The following is a 22,835-nucleotide window of genomic DNA, read 5'->3' as shown; positions in this document are numbered from 1 at the left end:
GCTGAAACATACATGGTTATCTTCTATATTTTGGAGCAAGTTTCAATGGAAAGAAACATTCCACACATGAAGCGCTTGCTTCTGCTGAAATGAATGGAACATTCCTTGTGGGTGATGAGCTTCATCTATATGTCCATAACAAATTGGCAGGAATTAATATGAAAATTTATTTCTATTTATTTTATTTAAACTCTTTGGTTCTGTAACTATGTCACTAGGCTTAAAGGTAAAGGTAAAGGGACCCCTGACCATTAGGTCCAGTCGTGACCAACTCTGAGGCTGTGACGCTCATCTTGCGTTATTGGCCAAGGGAGCTGGCGTACAGCTTCCAGGTCATGTGGCCAGCATGACAACGCCGCTTCTGGCGAACCAGAGCAATGCACAGAAACGCCGTTTACCTTCCTGCTGTAGTGGTCCCTATTTATCTACTTGCACTTTGACGTGCTTTCAAACTGCTAGGTTGGCAGGAGGTGGGACAGAGCAACAGGACCTCACCCCGTCGCAGGGATTCAAACCTTCTGATCAGCAAGCCCTGGGCTCTGTGGTTTAACCTACAGTGCCACCTGCATCCCTATCACTAGGCTTACTTGTGACAAAAGCAATTCAGCTTTCCAGAAGCATGTTTTAATTGTATCTTATGAAAATGTGGTTGTTAATTCAGAGGGTGTTCACTACGAAAACTACATCTCAAATACAATTGGGAGAAAAATAAAGCAATTTCAAGCTATCACTGTCCAAATTTTATCTGGATAGAAGAAAATCTAATAAAAAGAGGAAATAGCACCTATAGAGAAGGGAAATGATTAAAAAATGGGAAACTGGCATAAAAATGCACACAAAAGCCTTCAGGCCTATCCAAAATATTCAGTGGACCAGGCTAGGAAGAAAGTACTCCTGGATGCTCAACAGATTCTTGACATCTACCCATATGTACACTTGATGAATGAATATGGTTCTTTTATAGTGAAACAATTTAATTGTTTTATCATTGTTCTTTTCATAATAATCATGAATACAGGTATACATGAAAGAACATGTATAATGGTAAGATGTTAAATTTATTTTTTATGATCTTGTCATCTACTTTTAGAAATTATTGAAACTAAAAAAACGAGATGTAAATTAAACTACACACAGAAATGTATTCCATACTGTATTTACTAAATGTCTTTTTCCTGCACTGAAAGAAAAAAAGAAGAAGGAACACATGGAATGCAATGGTGAAGTTTCACTATTCTGATGTGTTTTTAACCCTATCATTAAAAGAGAATTACTCATTCCACTCAAACCATACAGAAAGACACAGAAAAGGGCACAGAAAGAAATTCTAAACCACAGCTTCACCTTTTGCATACCTTATAGGATAACACTTCCTTGAACTGACGGCTGAAATAGAAAAGAAGATGGATTTGATCACCATGAGAAACGGCGATTTTAAAATAGATGCAGTCTTTAAGGCATATGGCTGAATCCTAAACAAATACTTGGGTGGGTTGTTATCTGGAAGTTGAACAAGATCCAGAAGCAGACACTACTGAGAGTTTCTGTTCTTTTTAGTAAATGTCTATAATGTGCCAAGTTCTATCACTTATAGACATTTATCATTTAAGATATTTTAAATGCTAAACAAATGCATAGGGCTGTACTGTGTCACTGCTACTGACTCACTGAAAGAAAGCCACCAGACTTTTAATGTATTTATCCTATATAGGGCTGATGATGGATTCAATGTTCAGTCTGCTTTGGTCGGAATTATACGCCCTTTTTAGAATCAGGTCTGCAACTCGGGAGTACTTTTGGACGTAATAGCATTGCTCCTAAACTAGTCAGATGGTGGCAGATGTTTGCTGCACATGCTGGTGGACCAGGCGCACTTGTTCCTGGAGAAAGATGGTTGTGCCACAGCTACACCCACAAGAACTGGTTCTACATAGGGCTATCTTTGAAACTGCACAGAGAAAAATGTAGCAGATAAAAGGTTTCTTTGCAGATTGTATACCACTGGTGTTGTACCAACTACTGAGAAGTGTTATACTAAAGAATGAAACAGAGGCATGCAGTTTAATTTCCTTCTCTGCACAATATTGTGTACTCTAGCGAATCGCAAAAGTCAAGAGATCACAACTGGAAAGTGAAAGGACTGTTTTCAATCCAATAAAAATAATATGACTGTATGAAAAGGTATATAATCAGGCCATCAGAATTCTTGCACCTGAAGCACTACTTGACTTCTACTATGTTCAGTGGTCCTTTCATAGGTGCATCACGGCTGCAATCCTCACTGAGCCCCACTGAGCACAGTGAGACTTATTTCCGAGAAAGCATCATGGGATTTGCATTGTGGAAGTTTCTTATTTTATTGATCAATGACTTTATTTAAAAGAACCAAGGTTTACAACTGTGGGTGTAATAAATGTTAAAAATAATGTGTGCATGGATGATTAGGCATGGCTAATTAAGCCTCTGAGCAAAACAATAAACATAATGTGATGCAAGCATACTGAGAGAGCTCTTTATTGCAGGCATGTATTATGTACTTTTTATAGCTGCTACTAACTTCCATTTCAGAAATGTCACTGGTAATTTGTAGAACAGTTAGAAATGCATCTTTACAGCTGGAATTATGAAGTCATAGCTCTAGGTGACACATCCAGCCATTGTGACAATGAGCAGGATGTAACTCATCTTTGGGACTACCTGTTCCCCTTAAACACAACCAACCTATTATTCTCATGGCGTCTTCTGCATATTTGAGCCTGAGCTTCACCTCATTAGTAAGTTCATATAGAATTGTAGGCCTTTGTAGTCAATGCCATACATGTCAACCCAGGTTCCTCTCCACACATACACTCTGGTGTCAACAAACTACTGACCTTTGTGGAAATGCAAACTTGGCTGTGTTCTGAATGAAGCCATAACAACATGGAGAGATAACAAACGCTGCGTGAGCTTTGACACAGCGTTCGATCACCATGTCTGTTGCCACACCACAAGCATGCAGTGCTACCTGTGAAAGTAAAACAAAGGAATTTGATGATAACTGTGCATTCAGTTACTATTCAGCCATTTCTGGATGGCTGAATTATTGCAACATCAAAGAAAGAGAGCAATCTGTTGCAAAATCAATCTCTTTTTGGCCAGATATTACAGTATCCATTATTTTCTTTGCTTACGTTGAGACAAAATGTAGCTAGCTCAATAAAATATATTCACATTTGGCAGTAGATATAAAATACAATACTAATCCAAAACGAACTAGTGCAACAGCATTATAAAGTTACGTAAAATCTGGCACGATACATAAAGGTCTCAACCCAACTTTTTTTGACAGTTCTAATCACCATATAGGGCCAGATGTCACTTCTTTTCCAGATAAGAACAAAAACTGCAGGCCTCAGATATTAATCAAACAATGCGTTAAAATTGCCCAGAACGGTTCATAGGTAAAGGAATTTTCCAGTATTACTTATGCATTTCATTCACAGAGCTCCAAAATGAATCATGGCTGATTATGCTGAACATGGAGATAGCTGAAATTTGACAGTGTTCTGGCATAGGTTTCAAAACAAACAGAAATGCTTCCTGCCAGGTTTACTCTCAGTCACCTGAGATGACAGCTTCAGTCACAGATAGTTCTATAAGCATGAAAACTACATAGTGTTTAAAAAATGTTTGGGTTTGGTTGATGAACTCAAGATACTGGTTGTTTTTTTAAAAGACTAGTTGAGAGTCTAGACTCTGCAGCACTGCTATGCCAGATTACAGATTACATTGCAAGAAATTTATCAATAAAATATTTACGTAAATATTTCATCCTTGGCAATATTTAAGTTATGCATACAGCAGCAATAATTATGTCAACTCCCCACACTCAAAGTCATTTCTGGCTCAAATATGACTGTATAATGAAGATGTTCAGCTGATATGGGTCATGCACCTTTTTAACACCATCTGCTAATAAGAACAACTAGGTTTATAAGCATTCCCTCTCTGATTCTACAATTGTTTTACGTGGCACCTCATCCAATCCAGATTTGTGTTTTTAATTCCTATTTTTATGTCACAGTTATCTCTGTCCTAACTGCACTATCATTTCATTTTCTCGTAGGCTGCTCAGGAGAGCTTACTTGTGAACTTACTTCTGAGTAGACATGTTGCTGGAGTACAACTCCCATCGTCCCTGAACATTGGTCATGGTGTCTAGGGATGTGTTCTCAATGCCTAACAGGACTAACTCAGAAGTAAGTCCCACTGAGTTCATTAGGGAGGGGAAACTCAGGCCTGAGGGCCAAATGTGGCACTCTAGGCCTCTGTTTGGTCCTTGGGACTCTCCCAGTCGCTCTCTCTCACTAGGCCACCCCTTCACTGGCTTTGCTTCATATGCTCCAGGGGTCCCCAGACTTACCCGCCTTTGGGCCGATGCCCGCCGCGCCGATCACGCGGCGGGCCGGAGGGTGGGGGAGTGCACGCACAGTGGGCCGGAGGGTGGGGGAGTGTGTGCCAGTGCGCATGCGCACACCCATTTACTGGCACGGTGGCGCGCTTCCAGGCCGAAAAAAATCACAAAAAATTGTTTGTGCGCATGCGTATGGGCCTCCCCGACCTGGAAGTGCACCTCCCCGACCCGGAAGTGCACCGGAAATTACCTCTTCTGGGTCGGGAGAGGCCCATATGCATGCGCAGAAACGATTTTCGGTGTTTTTTTCAGATCTGTAATGGCGCCGCCACGCAGCGTGCTGCAAGAGCGGGCGGTGGCAGCGGGCGGCAGGGGTTGTCGCGGGCCGGATTGGGAGGCCAGTTGGGCCGCATCTGGCCCGCAGGCCGTAGTCTGGGGACCCCTGCTCCTTGAGTGTTTTTGCCTGGCTGGAATTTGCCCTTGAACTCTGACCCTGATTCTTGCTTGCCTGGAAAGAGGCTAGAGTGTGGTGTGTGTGTCTTGAAAGGCAACATTTGCATTCATTGTTCTACCCACTTTTGCTTCAGGCCCCACCCATCTTTGGCATGTGGCCCTAGGAGGCTGCCAAGAAGGAAACACCACCCTTGTGCTGGAAAAAAGTTTCTCTCCACTGTATTACAGCCTTAAACATGTTCAAGGACCAGGTTACCTTAAGTCTGCACAATCTCTTAGTATCTTCCTGTCTCCTCCTGTATCAGCTGAATTTGTATCAACAATCCCTGTCACTATACTATTAAGAAATCATTTCTACTGACATTTCATACTTTGTGTTGAATAATGTTATAATTATTGGAAGCTGACATTTCACAGAGCTAATTATATTCTGGTTTTAAACGCACTCTTCCAAGAGCTAACTTCAATGCTCCATTATTACTATTTGATTGCAATAAGATAAAACAAAATACTCCTGCCTCCTCTTTGCCATGCCACCATTTCAGTACTGTAAATTAACTTCAGTTGTTTTCTGAACTTATATGTTCATTTGGCCTTATAAGGCAGCATGGAGGACACTTGAATTCCTTATTTTGTGCACAGCACAACTGTTGGGAATCAACAAATTAGCAATAGCTCAAAACTCTAACTTCTGATTTCCCGTTAACACAAGTTTATACAATAGCAGGGTTTAACAATAAATTGAGGTTACATAATATTAAGTGATATGTTATAAGTGATAAGACAATATCTGAAGACAGTATTTTCTTTTTAACATTACGTAACATAACAGCAAAGTCTGAATATTTTCAAAATCACTTACCCCTATATTAAAAGTTCCTTTAAAATAGTCCATATTTGCTTGGATGAACCAAATGTTGTTTAATCCTAGCACATTGCTTCTTTCTTCAGCACGTGTCAGTGACAACTCTTTATTTTCTACTAATATGATCTATATTTTACACAAAATAACAGTTAGTTATGGTAAACTTTTTGGTGAAATAAAAATTGTTGCAAGAGCATGTTGAAGCACTTGCGGGAGGGGGGGGGGGGAAGAGTTGTATTCTGAAACAGAAATGTATCTGTCCAGTCATTAATAACATCAAACTTCACTTGACTCTATCCTTTAATCAAACCAGACTATTCAGGATTTTGTGCATGCCAAGCAAACTTCACTGCTTTCTTAGTGAAAGATTGTATGGCCTGCTTTCAAAGTATAATGCGAAGTACCTCCCATGTTGCTAACCTATCAGAGGGGCTTCCAAGCCTGACATTGATGCAGCAACACATCTATGACTGCTGCTGCCCCAGTGAAAGGGACAGTCTGGTTCTGCCAATAGAGATTCAGCAGGCAACTTGTGTGCCAACTTTTAAATGCATGCTAAAAACTTTTATTTTCTGCTAGACCAGGAGTCAGCAAACTTTTTCAGCAGGGGGCTGGTCCACTGTCCCTCAGACCTCGTGGGGGGGGGGCGGACTATATATTTTTTTTGGGGGGGAATGAACAAATTCCTATGCCCCACAAATAACCCAGAGATGCATTTTAAATAAAAGGACACATTCTACTCATGTAAAAACACGCTGATTCCCAGACCGTCCACGGGCCAGATTTAGAAGGCGATTGGGCGGATCCCACCCCTGGGCCTTAGTTTGCCTACCCATGTGCTAGACCTATATAGGCAACTAAGAATACATCCTTCCACAATGGTTAGTTGATGTCTGTTTTTAATGTATGGTTTTATGTTTTATTGCTGTAAACTCCTTTGGGAGTTTTTTTTAAAGACACAGTAGTATAAATAAATAAATAAATAAATAAATAAATAAATAAATAAATAAAGGCAGAAAGAAAAGTTATCTTTTTCTGGTACTGCTCAGAATATAGTATCCCATCTTTTGAGTAACTGCTACTCTGCAGAAGAGCATAGGCTGGGAGCTTTTAGTTATATTGTATATGGCAGCTATCCTATATGTAGCCAGACTTTGCTCTTACAAAGGAAAAAATTACAAAAATTATTATTTTTTTCTAATTAAAAAACACGGTGTATGTCACTTCTAGTTTCTTCATACACATTTGTGGCAATTGGGCCTAGTTAACATGGGCGTACCCAGGATCAAAACCAGGGGGGGCAAGGGGAGGGGCCAAGGCACGGAAGGGGAGGGGCCACAAAGTGGGCGGGAACAGCGAACTCGCGCTCCGCCGGGCTGTGCCCCTCCCTAGAAGCAGGGCTGGTGGGCGGAGGCGGAGCCCAGCCCAGCGGAGCGTGAGTTCAGCGTTCCCGCGCGCCGCGCTCTCTGGTTCCCCGCCGCGCTTGGCCTTGCCAGAGGGCGCGACGGGGAGCTGGAGGGAGGGCGCAGCGCGGCGGGCGGGAACGGCGAACTCGTGCTCCGCCGGGCTGTGCCCCTCCCTAGAAGCAGGGCTGGTGGGCGGAGGCGGAGCCCAGCCCAGCGGAGCGCGAGTTCGGCGTTCCCGCCCACCGCGCCGCGCTCCCTGGTTCCCCGCCGCGCTTGGCCTTGCCTGAGGGCGCGCCGGGGAGCTGGAGGGAGGGTGCGGCGCGGTGCGGCGGGAATGGCGAACTCGCGCTCCGCCGGGCTGTGCTCCGCCTCTGCCCACCAGCCCTGCTTCTAGAGTAGGGCAGCTGCCCTAACTTGCCCCGTGGTGGGTACGCCCTTGCTAGTTAAGACAATTTTGGAGAACTGTGGAAGTAGCAGTTCCCAAAGGTATCTGTGAACAGACCTCTCTGGTTCATTTTTCAAGCATTTGGAAGAGGGCCAAATTTTTCAGGCTCACTTGTAGGCCTGAACATGATAGACTCAAATTTCCCAGAGAAAATCTCCTTGAGACTTAATATGGAGATGTGTTGCTCCTTAGGGAAGCATACAAATCTCGCTTCTATAGTTTATCAGCCAGTAACTGCATCTGGGCATTTCTCATATAAAAGCCTCCTAGAAGAATGGGAAAAAAACATAGTTTGCCAATCTGGGCTTTTGATTGTGATTTCCAATTGAGGTGTTTTTTTTTTTAAACTGCAATAGGATTGCTCACTCTTTTTTGGGGGGGGGGGGTTGTTGTTGATGGTTATCTCTGTTACTAAGCCCAGAAAGGAGTAATGTTGTCTGTAAAGTAACTGAGCCAAAATGAAAAACTACCCCAAATTAGCCACAGTTTGAGGTTAGTTCATGCAAGGTTTCGTATTGGACCTAAAATAAGGAAGGGGCTTTCAGACAATGAAAGCCACAAACCCCACCTCCTGCTTGTCCACCAGGAGCGTCTCCTCATAAGCCACGCCCCCAGCTCGTAGGATCTTGCTTAATTGCACTGAAATGGAAGAATTAAGTTCATGTTCTCAAACAATGGCTTTAGCTTAGTTGCAGAATAAATGTTTTGCATGCAAAAAGGTTTTAGAGTGTCTATTTGAGAGTTTGGAGAGCTGGTGTGAGGATGTCCCTGTGCTACTTTTATTCTTACTTTTTTTAAAGTTGCCTTCAGTCATACTAATTTTATTGCTGGGAGTGAGAAACAGTGCTTTATCTTACTCGGAATATGAGAATGGGTAAATTAAGTACTTTATTTTACCACGAAAAAATGTGAGTGGGTGTTTGATTTAGATAATTCTATCACTTTCACAGGGATGCGGGTGGCGCTGTGGGTTAAACCACAGAGCCTAGTGCTTGACGATCAGAAGGTTGGCGGTTCGAATCCCCATGACAGGGTGAGCTCCCGTTGCTCTGTCCCACCTCCTGCCAACCTAGCAGTTTGAAAGCACGTCAAAGTGCAAGTAGATAAATAGGTACTGCTGTGGCGGGAAGGTAAACAGTGTTTCTGTGTGCTGCTCTGGTTTCGCCAGAAATGGCTTTGTCGTTCTGGCCACATGACCTGGAAGCTTTACGCCGGCTCCCTTGGCCAGTAACACGAGATGAGCGCCACAACCCCAGTCGGTCACGACTGCACCTAATGATCACAGGTACCTTTACCACTTTCACATATTTTACAAACAGCCTGCGTTTAATTGTGTATCTGAAATTCCAGGTTATTAAAGTCTGAATTTACCTTACCTGACATGATGGAAGTATATGAGCAAGGACAATTCCAACATGGCCCTGTTCAAACCAGAAGAAGGGGCAGAAATAAACCTTAATTAATCCCAAATAGCAGATCCATTTTACAACAAAATATTCCAACAAAATATTGACAGAGTCTTTGAAAGCAGATCAAATTCCAGAGTTTTGGACTCTTGTGCTGTTGCACTTATAAAGATATAAAAACAACTGAGGCTGAACTTTATTACAAATAAATAAAGAAAATACTTTACCCCACCACTGCAAAAATCCACAATTTTATCTCCAGGTTTAGCCAGCTTTTTCACTAAGGCCACCATATTGTTGAGCTGCTGCTGTTTCCTAAAAGCGCGATCACTGGACATCTTTCCTAAGGATGACAGCAAGGAATATACGTTTGTTATTGCTTATGGCAAGAATGTGGTTTTTACAGTATTTCCTTTTAAATGTAAGTGATTAGATACAGACTTGCAGCTCCACATATTGAATGGCTTTTTCCATTCACAGAAAGGGCCAAGATCCCATGGAGGTTGCCGGATACAGGAATCAATTGACACTGATTCTCTCCTGCCTGTAGTTTCTGCACCACCTCTCATGCTGCTCCAGAGTGCTCCCCAAACCCTCCAGAGCAGATTTTTCAGGGGGTACAGAGGGCTGCAAGAGGAAGGTGGAATAAAAAAAACGGTGTCTTCCTTTCTTCCGATTTATAGTTCGTCCTAATGCCAAGGATTTTATGTTGTAGGTGCCAAGGAAAAGAAGGAGGAGCCTGATCCCAAAGAGCTTGTGATACATTTTTATCATTTATTAATATTTGTGTTATCAGTTACTTGTTACCCTGAGGTCTCCAAGTGACTTACAAGATATTTAAGAACAGAAGAAGAAGAAGAAGAAGAGGAGGAGGAGGAGGAGGAAGAAGAACTGTATAGCAGACAACCAGAGGAACTACAACACATTTAATACTACAACACGTAAGTGCATTCATATATAATAATAACAATTTATTATTTATACCCTGCCCATCTGGCTGGGTTTCCCCAGCCACTCTGGGTGGCTCCCAATCAAATAGTAAAAACACAATACAATATGGAAGGATTTGATCTATAAGGGGTTTTTCATGTATATGAGCCATCAACTGACATTGCATTTGTGTCCATGGGTAACAAGAGAAACAGAAGTTACTTCCCCTCCTATGGGGGAATCTTTCATATGTCTATGCTCTCATCCAATATTCATTTTCCAGATAATTCTATGGTGTCAAAAGGGTTTCCACATGCCCTTGATTATGAGGGAATAAGTCTTATATCAAAAATTGTCCCTGTTCCATAGCACTCTGCTGCATGTGCTCTGGCACAGCAAATGATGGCTTGAATCCAGAGATGCTTGGGCTGAGTTCCTCTCATACAAAAGAGTTTTTCTAGCTCCTTTCTGATAATGCCCTTTGCATTCCTTGAAAAGCTGCTCCAGGGAGTTAGAAGGCCCTCTGGAAGCAGGTATTGTTGGAAATCAGTGACACCACCTGTTCATAGCTGCCAAGTTATCCCTTTTTTAAAGGGATTTTCCCTTATGCTGAATAGGCTTCCTCGCGAGAAAAGGGAAAACTTGGCAGCTATGCACCTGTTAAATGCAAGCTTAAAAGCTCTCCACCTTGCTTGGGGAGCAAGGCCCACTAAGTATGTGGAATTTGGGATACTCAAGAGAGCTTGCAGGGCTGTCCCAGTTCCCGCAAGATCTCGCATGAGCATTCCTAGCCATGCTGAGCAGGCCTAGCCCAGCAAGCAAGGCAGAGCACTTAAAAGCTATTTCCATGCCGGGTCTGCGTGTAACAGTAGCTCTCCAAGGTCTCGGGCAAAGAGGTCTTCCTACTTATCTTATCCTTTTAACTAGAGGGCCATGGATTCAACTTGAGGTGCTCTACTTGTCAAGCATATGGTGTACACTGAGTTATGGTCTATCTCCTAAATGAACTATTGAACAGGAATGATTTGTGTAATAGCTCCCCACCATACATAGAATGGATATCTCTTTTGGATTTAAAAAAGATAAGGTAAAACAATATTTTAGTAATAAAGTATACTATTTATTTGTCATAAGGAACGCAGGTGGCGCTGTGGGTTAAACCACAGAGCCTAGGGCTTGCTGATCAGAAGGTCGGCGGTTCGAATCCCTGCGACGGGGTGAGCTCCCATTGCTTTGGTCCCAGCTCCTGCCAACCTAGCAGTTCGAAAGCACCTCAAAGTGCAAGTAGATAAATAGGGACCGCTACAGCAGGAAGGTAAACGGCGTTTCCGTGTGCTGCTCTGGTTCACCAGAAGCAGCTTTGTCATGCTGGCCACATGACCTGGAAGCTGTACGCCGGCTCCCTCGGCCAATAATGCAAGATGAGCGTGCAACCCCCAGAGTCACGACTGGACCTAATGGTCAGGGGTCCCTTTACCTTTACCTTTATTTATTTCTCATAGGCAATGACATTTGTTTTTAAACTGCATTCCCTTTCTCACAGCAGCTAAGCTGACATATCTTCAAACTATCAAATTGAAATTGCATTATATTGGATTGGTACAAGCTAAAAACAATGGCAGTACCCATGGTAAACAATAATACTTCTAGAAAGTAGGTTTTTTCTCCTCTCCACAACTAGGCTTGTGGAAATCTGATATTGATACCATGTTTGGTGGTGTTCAGCAAGTGGCTTTGATTTCTTGCAAAACACAGGTCTCATTAAAAGTTTAAGCATTTGTTGAAATGTCACATTTCCTTCACAGTCTCAGAGCAATTTATACAATAGCCATAAACAGGAGCTGAAACTTATAACATGGGAATTAGAGCCAGCCGTGCATTTTTTAGGAATAATTTATGCACCAAGATCAAAATATTTCTTCTTCTGTAATTACTTTTGGTCCAAACACATTTAACTTGACGTAGAGGAACAGCAACAAATGCCTCCGAGTTATTAATGTCACTGTGGCTTTAAAGTATACCCCAGCTGGCTTTGTTTTTCAAAATTATGCACACATCCAGGTAAAACACAGGAAGTGATTCTATTGCCTTATTATCGGATGATCAGAAATGAAATATTATGACCAAGCAAATGAAACATCTCATTGCCTCTGTGTAAATACCACTGCCATTTTTAGAACATTGGACAACAAATTGCAGTGAGGGAGCTGCTTAAAAACTCACTACAGAGAAATGGACACCTGCAGTTTTCAGTCACAAAACATGGGAAGTGCTACTATTATTGTTTGGCATAGCTGGGGTCGGCCAGATGTTACAGGAAACCAATTCTCTGCATTGATGTAGTCATATCATCACTTCCATAGCTCAGCAGCACAGCATCTATTCTACAGGTAAAAGGTTTTAGGTCCAACCCCTAAATGTTCTCCAACTTCTGGCTTTTTCAGGGCTTTTGTATTTGGCAGCAGACTTGCTCCTGCCCGGCAACATGCTAATTCCATGGGAAATGCTAATGAACTTGCTGCATTCACTTTATTTGGGAACCCTATGACCTAAGTTGATATAGCTCACTGAGGGCACTTCAGCAGCTCTGGCTGAGGCAAAAATAAAAGAAGGATGAAGCCAAGTGAAGCCAAACTGAATGAATGCCTGAACAGGGTTTGTGGAAGACTCCAAGCATAAAATACAAGGCTTTCAGATACTTCACCTTTTTGTGTTCTACGTATGAAGTACAAAGGCCCTTCTCCATCTCTCTCATTTATAGCCAACAAGAGTCTACTTTTAGACACACACACACACTACAGTTGAAAAGTTGGTCTAAAAGGTTTTTGAAGACAGAACACAATAATGGGTTTGGGTTTTTTTAACTAAATAGTACCCCCCCCCTGCCTAATATAGCTAACTAATTTGTTCTGCATTAAGGTAAGCTCTGCAAAAATGGTTTTTATCATATAAGGTATCAGAAAATAAAAGCCAATTTCTTCTTGGACTTTTAAGATAAAATTAAGCATTTCAAATTAACATTAGCAACTTGCTTTACTTGTATTTATTTTATCAGATGTCAACAAAAGTTTAATAAAATTCTGTACTGAAGGAAAAAGCACACCTAGTTTTAATTATTTCCAAGCCTCTTGTTAATCTGTCCTTTTATTGAAGTTCCCACTGGTTGTGATTTTTGTATAGCGTGCTTTGTTTTGCTGTCCAAATAGACTTCTTAACTGCAAGCAAAGTAGGGCTTAAAAAGAGAAATCTGATTCACATTGTATAAATCATCAAGGGAAGTTTTCATAGCCACCTGACCTTTCCAGGAAATAATAGAAAAGGCATGTGTAGGACAATACATATGTGTATGACTACTTTTGTTATGTTTGTAGTTTTGTATATGTTGTAAGCCGCCTTGAGCATGGTTTTAACTTTGGAAAGGCGACATACAAATAAAATGATTGATCCACAAAGTTATTCTCATATGCAAAAATGGGCAGGCATCCGAAACTATGAAGATAAAAATAATTTAGCCTTCCTTTCCCACCATTTTCCTCTCTTCTATTATTAAAATAAATTTATGAATCACCTTTTACATATGCCTCAAGATGATTTACAGCCATATCATGAAATAGCAAAAAATCATGGTTAAGAATACAAAAACAAATTGCCATAGATTAAAAATGTAAGCAGGGACCTTTTCATTTTTCTGGAAAAGCTGGTTGAAACAAAAAAATTCATTGTTTGCAGAAAATACAGATAGTGCTAGACAGCATGTGACATCTCAGCAGTAAAACTATTCCATGGAACAGGGGCAGCCACACTGAAAGCCCTGCTGCATTTTGGGGACTTCAAGGAGAAACTCTCCTATGGAATCCAGTAACCTACAAGGGATAAAGCAGTCTCTCAAGCAACTTGGTCCTGAGCTCTATAGGGCCTTATATTTTAGTACCCAATCCCTGAACTTGGCCCAAGAGCAGATTGGCAGCCAATGCAAATCCCACAAACATGGTATTCTAGGCTGTTAGTAGTTTGCCTCCACAAGCAACCTACTGTTGTCACTGTGTCCTTCTCTAGTTGAAGCCTCCAGACCTCCTTCCTTTTACAAAGTGTTGGCATGCTTGCTTGTTCTTTGTAAATATATTTTATTTATTTTCGATGTACAAAATGAAAACAACTATCACCATGCAAGGTAATTAATGCTTCGATCCAGAGATAAAGGGTGCTTTGAGGAAGGTGAGATTATTGTGGGATTGATACTCCTCAGGCATGCAAGTTTCTCACACTGTCCACATGACATTGTCTTCATCTAATGCTAGATCTTAACTCCCTTAATCCCAATTTACCCTTTCCATGAAAAATCCAAAACAACCCAACTGCTGCCAAGAGGCTGTTTGCAATCTCTGAAACCCATTTGCAATATCAAGACCATAGCTGCCAAGTTTTCCCTTTTCTCGCGAGGAAGCCTATTCAGCATAAGGGAAAATCCCTTTAAAAAAGGGATAACTTGGCAGCTATGATCAAGACCCATCTATAAGCACCCAAATGCACCCTGTATAATCAATGGGAAGGAGAGCTTTAGATACTTCAATTCCCTAATTTGGCAGAAGAGTAGTTCTGAAGTTCCACATCATTATAATTGTATGCTAATTTATTCTGACAACATGAAATGGATATTTATTCAAAGTGTGCTCAGTCTAGTCATCATACCATAATGCCACTGCTTTTCTTCTGGATTTGATTAGTAAAATGAGGAAAGCGTCACTGAGAAATCCACCACATGTTTTTAATTTAACATGCAAAAATGGTTTGGTTACTCCATGCAATGTTTAATGTCTCCTGTCTTCGGGGGGGACGGGGACATCTGAATTAAACTACAGGGTGTTTTTTAATTTTTTAAAAAGTGAATATTAAAATGTAGTAAAATCCTATTAACTAAAGATTTCTTGTTCTAATGTTTATCACTAGTTTAAATAATTCAAGAAGTAAGTCACCTATTATGGATGGAATGATGGGAAAGTTCCTTTGGTTTGATTCAGAAAGGGCTCAGCTAATAAGCGTTATTTCCCCTACTAAAAATAAAATCAGAATACAACCTGTTCATCACCATCACCACACACAAAAAGACAATTTCTACATTTCAAATTCACTGCATCCTCAATGGCATCAACTGGGTAGCAATAAATCTAAAGTCCCACTGTTGATCCCATGAGCCCTCTTGCTTTGTCTCTTCCTTGAAAATGTACTTAACTGGGGCTGGTGGTGATGGCAACAACTGGGAATATCTCACACAGGCCTCTGTGTGGTTTCTCAATTCATCCCAGATATCTGGCATACTGAAATGGCAGCATTCCAGACAGCAAGGACTCTGGTAAACAGTTTTCCAGGATGAATAAATATTTAGTAGGGACTTTAGCTGCCTAGGAATCTGAAAGTCCCAGGGTTCTTTGCACCTTTGTGCTTCATGACAGTACCCCAGGGTTTAAGAAGCCCTGGGACATATGGTTTCCAGGCCACCTAATCGCAATATGAAGTACAGTGCTCAGACACCCAAGGAAACTATATTCCCAAAGGATTCTGAAGATAATCCAGACACAAGGGAGCAATGAAGAAATTGGAGAGATCTCCTTGTGTTATCTACCACTGCTAGATACATTTTTGGGGAAAGGTCTGGAGCGAAGACACCATGACAATCTTATCATGTCATAGACACTGTGAAGTTTGGGTGGAACTCATAATGAATTGGGGGGGGGCTCCATTAAAGAGTGCCCCCTTCCACTGGCGGAGGAAGAGGAGTGCGGAGGGAGCACACATCCTGGCGGGGTGCCATCGCGGCTGCCCCCCGCCCGCGCTTGGTGCCACGCCCCCGCAGGCGGTGTGCCACACCCCAAGATGCGCGATGCGCCATGCCCATTTACGTGTGCCAGCCCCAACCTCGCCTGCTCTCCGCCCCGCCCCCCCAGTGCCAGAGCTTCGCCACTGTCCCCTTCAGTAATTTACTAACTACAGGCAATCTTCATTTTGTGCAGAGGTTACGTTCCGGACACCCCACACGCTGGCAGACTGCACATAAGTCCACTCTGCCCCTTCTCCGTCCACTCTGCCCATTCGTGACATCTTTATGAGATTTTGGGGCTATTTCTGGGTTCAGTGCTGTGTATGCAGGCATGTGCAACTGCATGTCATTAGGACACGTCTAAATTGGTCATTGCCTGTATAGTTCAGACTCTTTACAGCAGCTATCAAACTAGCCCATGAATAACAAGAATAAAGTTTCTTTACAACCAGAATGGTTAAATCTTTATAGCTACGATTTAAAATAACAACCATTTTTTTGTTATCTTTATCAACATAAATTCTCATACTGCCTCCTAACATGAAGTCATGTACAATGTGCAAAGAAATGTAAATCAGGAATAATTACCTCATTTGCTTTTGTAATAAATCATATTAAAAATTTCAGCTTCAGGATAAAGCTATTTGCCCTTCAGTTGCCTAAAAAGGGCAGGGAAATGGCAGCAACATTTCTGAATTGTTGTTACATGGAATTAATAGGAATTAAAACATTTTTGGAGACGTTAATTGCCTCCTCGGTTCCTGAATGTCTGATTTCTTGGCATAAAAGAAAAGCAGCCTTCTTTTCTGAAACAAATGTACCCCCCAACCCCAAACATTTCCCAAAGACGGTAACTCACTGTCACACAAATATCAAGCTCAGCTAATCCTGTTAAAATAAAGACAAAAATCAGAACATGTCCTAGAGATTCCAAGTTTAGAATATTGTGATTTATAGGTATTCCCAGCCTAGCTATCTGTTAATCCAACTTCAAAAAACCAACTAGCACTCTTGCACTCAGCAGTCTTTTCAGGGTGGGCTTTAGCACTACTCATTCTGTTTATGAAGATAAAATGCCAAAGCAGCCCTAAATCCCTTTATTGGCTTTCGAAAGAAAGACCAAGATGTGGGTGGAAAATTAAAGGGGGTAAAGTTTTTCATCCCTACTGAGAGATTGGACACCAGCCCAAATCCTTTGAGCCTTAAAGCTCTGTGATGAAAAGAAATTAGTAAGTGTTCACTAAAATATTAAATGGTTAAATATATTTATGTCTTTCTATATATATGTTTTGCTGGTTAAAATACCAGCCATATTGCAAATGAATATATGTCATTAGGCGCCCATCATGTGGCTGAGTGCAACTCTAAATAATAAAAGAGGCATGAGATCTTTGAAATACGCTCCATTACATTTAACATATAGGGCTGCTTTGGGCAAAAGCAATTTTTCACCAGTGGTACGTCCTGCCCTAGCTGTCAAAAAGTCCATCTGTCCATTGTTGCTCCTGCTGTACAGCAGGGTATCAGCCCAGAGGAGAGGAAGGAAGGATCAATGTACTATATGAGCACAGGGGCATGGTCTCTGCAGGAAATTGTCTTACCACCATATATTTTATTGCTATAACACATCTTCATCACCTTAAATTCCTTACATCTTCCAAAGTCAAGGTGGCATCATGCTTCTCCATCTCTCCCTCATGCCTCATATTTTCACAACACCATGAGGTACCTCTATCCAAGATAGTGACTAGCCCTAGGCCATTCAGTAAGCTTCATGGCCAAGCGGTATTTGAACATCCCCATATCTGACAATATAACCATCATGCCACACAGTATGGAGCTGGTAACTTTAGTAAACCAGTAAGATACCCTATTATGCATGAAACTCTTTAATTATATCAGTAGAGCAAAAAAATATTTCGGCTCAGTTGTGACCCTATCTGCTCCACACCTTACATCATATATGGGGCAGGTGGGCATGGTTTGATCAAAATAGACAGGCAGGCTAAATGGGGAGGCCTGATGCACCTAACCTGGCCCCCAGGCCAGAGGTTCCTCACTTCTGCTTTACATAACACACAGCTCCTTCAGCCATAGCAAACGCAATCTTAAATTTTTGAGCCAAAAGAAGAGATTGTGGAACACACAGCTTCTGAAATTCCATATTAATCACTGAAAAATGAGAGTACTTCTTACTTGAGTGCTAACACCCCAGAATAAAAGTAGCATTATTGTAATTGCTATTAAACTTCATAAAGAACCCATAAGGCCAGCAAGTTCAGGCACACAAAATCCATCTGTCATGGGGAATGATTGTGCTTCGGGATGATCTTTATATAAACAGCTGATTCTTGCATAAAGCTTAGCGTAAACCAAAATATTAACTTGATTTCTTGTCAAGCTATTTAATACTTTCTGAGAAGACTGACTTGTCTTCTCAAAAGCTCATTCAGTTATATCTAAAATTGTTTTTTATCATGAGCTATGGGGGAGACCCATGTTGTTGGCAGAAGGAAGAGGGGAGCTGCCTGTCAGTCTCCATTCTACCTCCTGAGAATGAGGTTACCATGTTAGCTATGGAGATGGGCTGGACTTGGTTTCTGTCACTGGTGTGGGCAGATCCAGCACCCCCCACTCCTTAGGAATACAAGATCTTGCAAACACAATCTTCTCGCTTGGGCTAGGAATAACTGGTCCTGCCCTGCTCTTTAAAAGTAAAGCAGGAGGCGTGTGCCAGGTGTTGGGACAATGTCTTCAATACTTCTTAGTCATGTATTTTAGAGCTCTGTCACAGACATATGAATTGTGTGCTCTGCACAATGGGCTAATGTTTAGGCTGTGTGCTGACTTCTTGAACAAAGTTTTCAGCTTTCCTTGACCAGAAAATCTGACTACTGTGTCCAAGGGTAGGAGTCTGGAAAGAATTCAGTGTAAGTTCCTGAGGCAGAATATCAGAATATTCTCTTGGACCATTTTTTCAACACCTGAGCAGCATGTTTCACTGGAATTCCTTTTTAGCAGTTGAACACCTCCATTTCCCAGTAGTAATTCCACAGTTAGGGCTTAACTTGCAGTAAACTATATGGCATTGCTCCTGACACCCTCTTGAGTTTTAAAGAAGTTCATCTATATGTGTACTGTAATAATGGAGCTCCTTCCTATTAAATCCAGGTATCTTTTAGAACCATTGGAAAAGAGCTATATATTCGGATTGGCTCCGATACACAGGACTAAGCATTTCTTTTCACTATGTTTTTTCCTCACCTTAGTTGCAAGTGAATAGTATGGGGTTTGTTTTTTTGGGAGGGGGGTGTTCTTTAAATTTCCTATCTTAAATCTTTCGGATGCAGTGGATTACTTAAATAACTGCTCTTAATTTTGCTTGTTCCTAATCTCTACTTGTTAACTATACATGGAAAACTGAATTGCTATATCAATGGCAAACTATCTCCTGACTTGATATCTAAAAATCAAAGTGAGCAATTAGCTTGTAAGCACCAAACCAAAAAGCCTTTGGGGTGGGGGGAGGAACACACGAAATATGCTTTTAATTATATGCATGCAGTATCAACTTTGTGTGTTATGGCTGGACCATGAAATCTTCTGAGATAGGTTTAATCTGTTTCTAGTTAATTTTCAAAACTCTGTAATCTCCTAGTCAGTAACAAACACTACTGCTAAATTTAACCGACAGAATTTAAAATGAATGGTACATTCTGTTCTTTTAGATACTTGGATAAGACGAACTACAGAAGGAAATGAATATTTTTGGAGCTTTTTGGTATGTGGCCTATTTTATTAAGTATTCACAATATACTAGGAGAAAATCAAGACTTTTATTATTATTCCTACAACCTTTTTTATATGCTGCACTGAAAGCCAGACTAAGAGATTGGTGATCCACCGAGTAGGTCTCCAGTCTTTTTAAATTTCTGTAAAAGCCCTGTGGAGTGTTTCAATTCAGATCAAGGCCATTTCACTAGGGGGGAAAGGGTGTATCCTTTCCTTGAACACCATTTTCCAAATGAAAATCCCCTCCACCAAGCACTTTATCCCATTAGGGAAATGTATGGGCATTTGTAGGGAAAAGCACTGGCAGACTTGTTTGAGCATTAAGCATTATGGCACAAACCTCTGCTAAAGCAAAGGACACGATCAGGCTGACCCTCAAATTGTAACACAGTGTTGTTCAAATACTTGCTGCTGTGCTTCACTTATAACACCAGTGATCCATAAGTCTGGGCACGTACAATTCATACAAATGCCAGTTCATCAGAAAACAGTGTCCCTCTTCTCACTAGCTCATAAAGCTACATGCCACTTTTAAAACCTTCACCGCGGTTTGCAGCAAGATGTGGAAATGAAAGAGACATTGCTGTGCTAAAAACAAAACATTGCAGAACACACTAAATCCCTTTACACAAATTGCTTTTCTGGACAATGACCAATAGATTCACATCTGAAAACACTTGGTCGCAAGCAATACTACCACCTTCAGTAGGACTAGTATCAGTAAGGTGTTTTCAGGGTTTCTGCCAAATTAAGTGTGAATGAGCACATCCATAAATCTAAGCACATATATAAACTATATTTGCCAACTTGAAGATTTGGCTTGAAACTAATTGTGTATAATGTAACTTTACATTTTTGTTTTTAAACAAAATAAAGGCTCTGATATAATTTTTCCAATGAAAATATTGTTTCTGCAATTGCCTGTTGCAATTCAATGTGTCTGCAAATGAGTGCCAGTCCCTCTGCCGGAACTTTAATTGTGCTTAACAGAAACAAAAAAAGTAAACAAGAACGCAAAGTATGGGAAGACCATTTTTCAGTAGGGTTTCTGTATTATTAGCATCTATATATGGATGTGTTAGAAAACCACAGCTTTAAAGAAAAGTTAATGTTATCCTTGTAAACACTCTCAAAACATTTTAATATTTAAAATATTTTAATATTTTGTTGGGGGCCGCCCAGGGTGGCTGGGGGGGGGGGCAGCCAGATGGGTAGGGTATAAATAATAAATTATTATTATTTACAAAGGACAAATATTAAGTTTATGATACACATAGATATTTTTATATTTTGTTGGAAGCCGCCCAGAGTGGCTGGGGGAACCTGGCCAGATGGGTGGGGTATAAATAATAAATTATTATTATTATTATTATACTTTTATTTATATCAAGTCACAGAATGGCTGGTTTCTGGCAAGGGATGACTTTGGTGAGCATGCAAACACAAATAAATATACTGAGCTAGGCCAAATTTTGGCTTAACACATCATCTAAACTGGGATTCATAGTCAAGCTCTCTCCTTACTAACCATAAGCTGTAGCCAAGGTTAGCAAAATAAATAGCTTAACCAAATGCCAGGGCTTGGACAGCACAGTCAGCCAAATTTTAGCTTAAGTCAGCATAAAAAGGTAAAGGTAAAGGACCCCTGACAGTCCAGTTGCAAACAACTCTGGGGTTGCGGCGCTCATCTCGCTTTACTGGCCAAGGGAGCTGGTGTTTGTCTGCAGTTTTTCCGGGTCATGTGGCCAGCATGACAAAGCCGCTTCTGGCGAAACAGAGCAGCACACAGAAACGCTGTTTACCTTCCTATTTATCTACTTGCATTTTGATGTGCTTTCAAACTGCTAGGTTGGCAGGAGCTGGGACTGAGCAATGGGAGCTCACCCTGTCGCGGGGATTCAAACCGCCGACCTTCCGATTGGCAAGTCCTAGGCTCAGTGGTTTAGACCACAGCGTCACCCGTGTCAAGCATCATGTTGTTGTTGTTGTTTAGTCGTTTAGTCGTGTCCGACTCTTCGTGACCCCATGGACCATAGCATCCATGGGGTGTCAAGCATAGCACAGCAATAAAAAATGATCAAAGAGCAAAGCAGCTGTGAGCTCCTTTTAAGTCTCATTAAGTCTGTGTTTGACTTAGTATGTTGTGTGAACCAGCTTGTTAAGTGGTAGCTTACAATGGCATACATATGACCATGCGATAAGCAGATGGCCAGTAATGCCCTACCAAAGAAAATCTTAGCAATCCGCTGCTTCCCTGGATTTTGAATCAGGTGCATGAGTGTAGTAAGATTTTCTTCAGCTGTCACTTGGCAGGAAAATAACAGACCACCCAGCTTGCTGAACAGTTACGTGCACATTATGGTTAGCCATTGCTTGGTCATCTGTATTCATTCTTCATATCTTCTCTAGGTTTATTTCACATGACAAAAGGCAGTATCAAATTTGAAGTGCAAAAGTCTCCTAAACATATCCAAACATTAATAGTGAAAGCAAAGTCTTTTTCCAGGATCTCATAATGTATTATTGTGCTTTCTGATTAAGTTTTAACATGCTTCAGTATTTTTATTGTTGCATTTTACCTCTGAGTGTAAATTTCATCAGGACTGATATCAGAACTGATATATAAAGATATAAAATTTTAATCATAAACGGTGGGGGAAGAAACGTTGTTCAATGACATATAAGACCCATATTTCATACCTGAACTTTACCACTATGACATAGGGATGGAGAAGAAATTCAGTTCGGTTCTTGTTTTAATACAAATCTACCCAACTTGCAGTTACTGAAACAATGCACGAACCAAAACACAGGCATAACTTGAAATTCATGCTTCTTCAAATTCTGCAATGCAAAATGTGTACAAACAAAAAATGTGTACAAAACTGTGTAAATTAGGGGAGAAGTTGGTATAATATTGCATGTATTAGTGAATATAGCACACACAATGCATTATGTTAGAGGAAATTGCTTGCAAAAATGTGTATATTAGGATAAATTGCATACAAAAATGTACATATTAGGAGAAATGTGCACTAAAATGTATACCAATTCTTGAGAGGTTTTCTTTAAAAAATAAATAAATCACAATTGTGTCGAAGTGTATTTAAGATGGGAAAAATGAGGAACTGAGGGAAATAGAAACTGACAGGTTAGGTTTGTCTTTCCCTACTATGTCATTGCTGTTGAACAACACAGTTGTAATATGCCGAATTCACTACCACAAGACTTGAATGGTTATCTCCACCATGGCAGCCTGATGGTACAAGTTTCTTAAATGTATATATCACTTCTGATATCAGTCCTAAAGAGATGGGTCTGGGGCTT

General features: G+C 41.0%; 1 protein-coding gene across 3 annotated transcripts in view; it reads right to left on the bottom strand.

Moving 5' to 3' along the window:
- GSTCD (glutathione S-transferase C-terminal domain containing) overlaps positions 1 to 22,835 on the bottom strand; it is a 55,117-nt gene that overhangs the window by 8,001 nt on the left and 24,281 nt on the right. For all 3 annotated transcript variants that reach the window (XM_035111866.2, XM_035111864.2, XM_035111863.2), the window contains 5 exons: positions 9,199 to 9,314; positions 8,942 to 8,986; positions 5,712 to 5,840; positions 2,874 to 3,007; positions 1,356 to 1,386 (listed from right to left, as the gene is read on the bottom strand). In XM_035111866.2, the coding sequence (XP_034967757.2) occupies positions 1,356 to 1,386; positions 2,874 to 3,007; positions 5,712 to 5,840; positions 8,942 to 8,986; positions 9,199 to 9,314 (455 nt within the window). The remainder of the gene's footprint in view (positions 1 to 1,355; positions 1,387 to 2,873; positions 3,008 to 5,711; positions 5,841 to 8,941; positions 8,987 to 9,198; positions 9,315 to 22,835) is intronic.

Source organism: Zootoca vivipara, chromosome 9 (assembly GCF_963506605.1).
Source record: "Zootoca vivipara chromosome 9, rZooViv1.1, whole genome shotgun sequence".
In the NCBI taxonomy this organism is placed as follows: domain Eukaryota; kingdom Metazoa; phylum Chordata; class Lepidosauria; order Squamata; family Lacertidae; genus Zootoca; species Zootoca vivipara.
This window is presented reverse-complemented; position numbering and strand designations above follow the sequence as displayed.